The sequence below is a fragment of the Bombus vosnesenskii genome, unplaced genomic scaffold (assembly GCF_011952255.1).
Source record: "Bombus vosnesenskii isolate JDL3184/JDL3185 unplaced genomic scaffold, Bvos_JDL3184-5_v1.1 scf7180000013319, whole genome shotgun sequence".
Classification (NCBI taxonomy): Eukaryota; Metazoa; Arthropoda; class Insecta; order Hymenoptera; family Apidae; genus Bombus; species Bombus vosnesenskii.
In genome coordinates, this window is record NW_022882964.1 from 2013657 (window position 1) to 2021247 (window position 7591).

Consider the following 7591-nt stretch of genomic DNA (forward strand, 5'->3'; position numbering starts at 1 on the left):
TTATTATTTGATGAAGATTTGTTTAGAATTTTATTGAAAGTCGATTGTATTTTTAGTAGTCTCTTTTTAAGATATATAATTTAGTATGTGAAATATAGTGTAATAATTATTATAAATAACAAACTTTATTTTTAAAATAATACAAAAAATACTATTTAAAAATATTAATAAATTTATCAAAAATTGATTTGGAAAATAAGGAAACTTTATAGATATAAATCAATTCCAAATATTTCTTTTAGTAAAGCCAATACATAAAACTTTTAATGTTAAATATCCTGTTGATAATGATTCGATAAATAATATGTTTCGTTCAAGAAGATAATTCAAATTTAATCATAGTGATAAATATCATCCTTTATGTTCTTTCATGAGGACAGCCATGATGGCGCGCTCAAATTCAATGGAAAATTCATAATTATACCGGCTTTTTGAAACGAGGAATTTATGTATATCATCTTTATTCCTTGATAAAAATACGTATTTGAAAAGTTAAATAGTTGAGAACGTGAAAAATATTCATGTAAATGTTATTATTATTAAAAATATAAAAGTTTAACTATTACGTTAAGTTTGTTGGCAAGAATTTTGAGTTGCTCAATTTGTACGGTTTTATCAAGAAACTGGAGGTTAACCGTTACAAGTAAATAAAATGATACAGATGAATAAAAAAGGATGCAAAGAATTGCTAATGCAGAGAATGTTCTTAGCTATAATCTCCAGTATAATGGTACAATTTTTACTTGTGACCTGCTTACTTTTAATTACAAATTTAAATACAGATTATATGTCATGGATTCAAAACACATGGACAGCGATAACCTCTTTTCGAATGTGGAGTTATTTCTGTGTTCTTGCTACCGTTACATTTTTTCAAGGAGTTATTTGTAGCAAAAGTTATTCTAACATTCCACCCTACTCAAAAAGTAGGTTTATTAAATTTTTTGGAATATTCACATATCAAAATATTTTGATGGGTATCCTGCACATTATCATTGGTGGTCTCCTTGTTTGGTTGCATTTATCAATCAAAGGAGGCAAATATGGTTTTTTAATGACAGAATGTAACATAATTTATGGAATGTGTTTAATGGAAGAACATTACTTTTTATTCTTAAGTGGATTTTGGAGTGGATTATATTTTTTCTTGAAGATTAGTATCTTCCATATGAAATATTTAAAATTTCCTATCATATCTTCATCAAAGCTTTTTCGATTTAAAGCAGGAATCAGCTCCCTGCTTCCATCATTAATGGCTGAATGCATATGGCCAACTCTATATTATTTAATTGGTTATTATTTCTTGGGTCCTTATTGCTGTTCTACAATATTATTTTTGTCATCCTTACAATTAGAAAGTGAACCATTGAGTAGCATTCCTAGCTTGCTGAATCTGTCATTGATTTTTCAATTATGGTTGTACCAACTGATGTTTGTATTAACAATTAACAGTATGTATTTACTATTTGAAATATATTTGACAGAATGGGTTCCTTTTGAATTCAAACAAAGTAATGTATTTAATACTGCTGAATCTGGAGTGACACTTCCTGACGCATTATCTACAGACAAAGTGCCAATAATGCAACATTTAGGCTATTTAGATTTAATTACAATAGCACAAAAGGATAAAGCAAGAAGAGGTGTATTATTCACACTCAGTCAACCTGGAGGTCATCCTTACAATTGGAACTGTGTTATAGAAAGATGTACTGGTCTCATCAAAAAATTTTCTGATGATCTCAGCACAGCATGCATTAAACCTCAGGAACCAAAACTATCTTCTGGTGCTCCAAGTTCAACAATGACAGATGTTAGTGCATTTCAGAAACAATATATGTATCGTATGCGCAGTTTAATAAAAGAAGAAGTACAAATCTGTACAGAACAAAGTAATATAAAAAAAGATGTTGACAATGAACTGTTTATTCAAAAATTCGTAAAAACAAGATGGAACAACTTTCTCGCATACTTACTTTCTAAACCACTTATTTCATATGTTTTTGGTGAAATAGAGGGCGGTAAAGTGTGTCATATTTTATTTAATGGACAGACGATAATCTGGGCTGCGGATGCAATTTCATCTTTAGCTGTATTATCATTAAATGAAGATTCTTATGGAATTGCTCAAAAAGATCTACCACTTATAATCAATACTTTACTTGCATTGAAGCAAGCTCTTGATAAATTACAAAAATCAAATATTATGGCAAAGAAACAATATGGAGATGATAAATTTATTAAACAAATCTTTCATTCTTTACGTGCTGCAGCAAAACGAAGTCTTTATAGAATAGTTACATGTTTTGAAATTTATATAGGAGATTTAGGATTAGAAACAACAACAGTGGAACAGTTACATAGCTTTCTTGCTTATAGGGAATAAATTCTCGTCGTTCATTGCAAACTTTAATGTATGTATATATATATATAAATAACTTTTACTTGTATCTACATAAAATATTTTTTAGTATCAAAATATGTCAATGATTGTAAGATTATTTTTGTAATTGTTATATTTATATACACAAACAAATTATACTTGTGATTAATCTTTTCTATCTTTTCTATTTAACTTTACTTAACTGTGGTTTACTGTATAGGAATAATTTGTAAAATGTCGCAATAAATTATTTTTCAAACATCTATAATTATTCGATCAATGTACCTTAAAAATATGTTTTGTGATGGTCATATTGCAAAAACATTTAAATTTTACATTTAAAAATTACATAAAAAAATAACATGTCATTTTTATTACAATAAAATAATTACATCTTCTTCAAAGCTTGTACAATACTTAGATTATGAAAGAATTTAGTTCTTAATATAAACCAAGACTTTAATTGTATATCGTGTAATGTGTCTAAATAATTTCCTAACGTTTCGTCTTTTGCTACTGTTGTTCCGTGGTATTTCAAAAATACAGCTAGGTAAGCTTGTGCTAATTCAAAATTTATCCTCTTTTCCATCATATGATATATCATTTTCATAAAGTGAAGTAATAAAGTATTTGATGTTTTTTCATCCGCTGAAAATGATTGAATTTCGAAATCGATAGAACTAGGACTCATATTTTTGAATTTTTCAATAACTTCTTCAAGTTGTGAATCTTCCATAGACAGTAAGGATTTCGCAAACGAAGTGAGATTTTGTAACTCAGGATGAATAATCAATTTCTTATTGACTTCGGCATCTTTAACACTCGAAAGGTCAAATTTCAATTCCAAGGATGGAATCGTTGGCAGAAAGAAAGGTGCACTTTCCGGTACCTCTGGCGGTTTTTTCGGTTTGTTCTTTTTTCTTATGATATCGATATTTAATAGATTCTGCCACCTCGAGTGAGCTAAACCGGACATTGTAATAAGATTATCCTGAAGTTGTGCTGGAGAAACATAATCCAATTCTGGTTCAATAAGTTCATCTTCATTAGTAACAGTATCTTCTATCATTGAGCCAGGTAGACCAATCGTTGGAATCGGATCGTTTTTGTTTACTCCTTTCAAAGAAATGTGGGAATACAAGGTACGATTTGACCATAAATATATACCTAAGTTACATACATGTGCTGTAGCAAGAAATTCACCAGTAGGTGAAAAACTTAATGACGTGCATGCTTCTGGTACCTAAAACGTTATATTCAGTTAATATTTCTGAATTAGATCAATAATTAAGTTTTACTAACATATATTATATATACCTGAAAAATGTCTATTAAATTAGAGGAAGGAATATCCCATATGCGAATTGTACAATCCATAGATGCTGTTACTAGCCATCTAGAGTCAGGGTTAAAACATGCGTCTGTTAATCGCGCTTTATGTCCTTTAAAACGTCGGACAATTCTTTTAGTGTCAAGATCTAGTAATATAATAGTAAAATCTTCCAATGCTATGGCTATAAGGGAACTATCATTATGATATCGTAACCATTCAACTGGTTCATCCAACATCATTTTAGTTACTGAATCAGGACCTCCTTAAAATTATAATATGCAATTAATTATATTTTCACATGTGTATCATGAAATATAGTTATTTCTTTTACCTGTTTTTGGTTTAAATCTCCAAAACTTTATAAATGCATCACTTCCGGCAGTGATTACAGTTTGATTTAAAGGATCTACCATTACACCTTTCACAGGACCTTGATGTGCTCCTTTATCAGTACCATAGCTAGCTCTGTGAATTCCTGATTGTATATTAAATCTTTCTACATGGCCACTATTATATCCAATAATAACAAAATCTCCACATTTTGTTATACATACACAAGTTGCAATAATGTTATGATTGCTTTTAAAGTTTTCTAGGATTAATTTGTGTTCTCCCATTTTTGCCTTATTAGAAGACCATGTACTGACTGTACCCAAACCCGAATGTGTTGCTGCAATGTTATCCCATTCTTTTTCTCTTGCTAATTCTATAGCAAAATTAGTAATCGGTGGCATTAATAAAGGATCTTCAATAAGTCTTCCTCTTTTCCTTGCAGAATTTCTGTTGAATGATGCTTTTCCAAAGCTTTTATTCAACATTTCCGTAATTGTAGAAAACATCCTCAAAGAAGAATCATTTCCAGCTGTTAATATATTGTTGCCATCATTTCCATAAAAACGAACAATATTAGGAGGTTCTGAATGACCTTCTCTAATTCTTAAAAGTCTTCCAGCTCCATCAGCTAAGTCAAATATCCATAACTTTATAGAATTGTCAGAAGAAGAAGTTACTAACAATGGTTCATTGGGTAAATATTTTAATCCTGTAACACCCTAGAATGAGCTTTAAGGAGTTGGCTTTCAACTTTACGTGCTCTAAGTTCCAAAATACAACGTGACCGTCTAAACTTCCTGTGGCCATTATTGGATGGTCATCTGTTCGGAAACTAATGGATATTACACAACCCCAATCTTGAACTAATTCAAAAAGTGTTTCATCAAGCTTCAAATTATGTAATATAATTCTTCCGTTTCTTAAACCTATTGCTGCAACGTCTATTGCAGGTGCCTGTTCAAGTGCAGTTACTGGTGTATTCCAGCCTTTAAACGTATAAATTAATTTTACAACTCTCAAATTCCATAACTGCAGTTGACCTTGTTCACTTCCAAATAATATTTTGTTTATATAGGTGTTAGGATGTATTATTGTTGTAATGTTGAAGTGGTTTTTACTGAAATCAAGTTCTGTTATTAGTTCTTCTGTTCTAATATCCCACAGTTTAACATTGTTGCTCTCATCAATAGATATTAAATTAGGACCAAAAGGTAACAGAATATGCACTGTGTATTTATGTCCTTTATAAGTATGTCTTATCTCTCCTCTCCGCCAAGCGTATATTTCTTTTCCACATGCTGTAAAGTGTGATAAGGGTCTCCCGCGACATGTAATTTCACCTGGATGCGTTTTGATATGCTAAGAAGCGTGAAATGTGTACAACTGTACGTAAGAAACGTATCACCGACACATGTTGATATAAGATTTTCTTTTCGCCTTGTAATATATCTTGTTATAAGAGGAATGTGATTACTGACATATCCTAATGCGCGATTCTTGGCAAATATTTTTACTGTGTCCCATTGTCTCTTTTTATTTTACGTCGAAACTAATATTTATATACACTTAAAAAATAAGGTTAGAATATACAGCCATGCTTTTGAAATAATATAGCTATGGGTGCGTCCACGTTGTAAAGCATAAACTATGTGTTTAATAAGAGTGATTCTTATTGTTTGAAGATTTTGTTTTTGATACGTATATTTTAAATTTATATAAACTTCACTTATAAATTAATATTCACTTATCACTTATAAGACACTGACTAGAACACTGGTGCAAGAGTGACTCTTGGTGATGTTGCAGTCGTAGAGGAACATTCGTGGTGCGTGTGTCTGAAGTTTGTTCCGAACTGATCATAAGGTAAAGACGTTTGAGGATGGACTGGCCCCTAATGGACAGGACGTGCTTTATGGGGGTTTTCCGTGGGCTCCTAAAGTACATTGACTGTACAATAGGCTCACTGTTTATGATGGGTCCGCACTAGGGTAGCGTAGAGACCCTTGACGATCGTCCTGCCCGAGGATCGTATCTGATTCACATAAAGCGTGTCACCATGATTACCAGGCGGTCACTCCAAATCCCGAACAACAGTATAATTTAATTTTCTATGTAATGCAATAAAAAACAAATATTATGCAATGTTAATTAGATTTTGGTGAAATGTACATAAAATAAAGAAACAAAAATTATTAAATAATATAATTTCTTATTTATTTGAAACAATCATTAGTATAATTATTTGCTTGCACGAAACAAGGCTAAAATTTTTATATTTTCGTCACAGCAGCGATTTAACAATTTGTAGAAAAAATTGTTTTGTATTTATAATATTCTTAAATATGTTGTAACAAGTACATAAGTAACGATTAATTTATTAAACGAAGTATTAATGAATGGTAAAATTAAGTTCTTATATAGGTAAGGAATGGAGTAGGAAAACAATTGTTAATATTAAGTATTTTTTTTTATAATTTCGTTTCAGTTATCCGTCATTTCCACGGGTCCATATAAATCATTTGTATGCTAATATACATTACATATATGTATAAAACATAGTGTCTATTCTATAAAACCAAATACTTTTTATAACAAATATGTATGTTAATATTAGCGAGTACTAAATACAATTTAATAACAAATACGATGAAGTAAACTCACATACAACTTTAAAACGATTGTATATTACTACCTATCAAATATTATATATAATATAAGATGCAACTGTATTAAATTACAATTAATAACACTTAGATATTATTATCTACAAATTTTTTTGGAAAAAAACAATTATTGTATATTGATATGTGATATATGGATAAATAATATACTATATGTATGTCGGAGAGGAAAGGACACCGGAGCCTTCCCTCTGGAACTTCGGGAAAATCCGTAAAGTTGTAATTAAAGTTTACAGTTGTAATTAAACAATTAGCTGTCATCCTGTCCAATTGTACTTGTTTGCGATTTATGATAATAAGCTTGGGCTCAAGGCGACCATCAGCCGCCGAACGTAGCCGCGGTCAACGGGACGGGCGCTTCGTCTAACAAAGGTATAGAGCGATAGTATGACCCTCATTAAGAGAAATACCCATAGAGGTACCTGACAGTAAAACATTCCAACGGGTCCTTCGGACAATGAGTACCAGAGGTTGAGGCACTTGCACGGCACAAGTACAGTTAGCCTGAGGACCCGCTATAAAACTTAGGTGTTGTTGGTAATTAAGATTTTCTAAACGGACAGGCAGCTTTTGTCCCAAATTGACCAATTGAGAGCGATGTCGACAAATCCGAGGATCTCGTATCCTTAAACACACCTCATTATAGTTTTCCTGGGTAGCATCCCCGGGACGAGAATTCATTCTTTGTTGAGATCTTTCTTTGTCGACGAAAGGAGTAGCGCATTACGATCAGTGCGTAGTACACATCTGAGTTAGAGCAGGTATATCTATCACCCCATTGACCGTGGCTACGTTCGACGGCTGATGGTCGCCTTGAGCCCAAGCTTATTATCACAAATCGCAAACAAGTACAATTGGACA

At 31.5% G+C, this 7591-nt stretch overlaps 2 protein-coding genes across 2 annotated transcripts; one reads left to right on the forward strand and one right to left on the reverse strand.

Moving 5' to 3' along the window:
• Positions 1-406: 406 nt before the first annotated feature.
• On the forward strand, positions 407-2559 carry LOC117235677 (nucleoporin NDC1). Its single transcript, XM_033497936.1, has one exon. The coding sequence runs from the start codon at positions 653-655 to the stop codon at positions 2384-2386; it is 1734 nt and encodes a 577-aa protein (XP_033353827.1). The 5' UTR covers positions 407-652; the 3' UTR covers positions 2387-2559.
• Positions 2560-2735: 176 nt separating this feature from the next.
• On the reverse strand, positions 2736-5587 carry LOC117235655 (WD repeat-containing protein 36; the record flags this gene model as incomplete). Its single annotated transcript, XM_033497897.1, is given in 6 exon segments — positions 2736-3626; positions 3701-3978; positions 4048-4770; positions 4773-4808; positions 4811-5401; positions 5404-5587. Coding segments are annotated over 6 exon segments (2667 nt in total), but the record flags the coding sequence as incomplete, so codon positions are not given.
• Positions 5588-7591: the final 2004 nt, after the last annotated feature.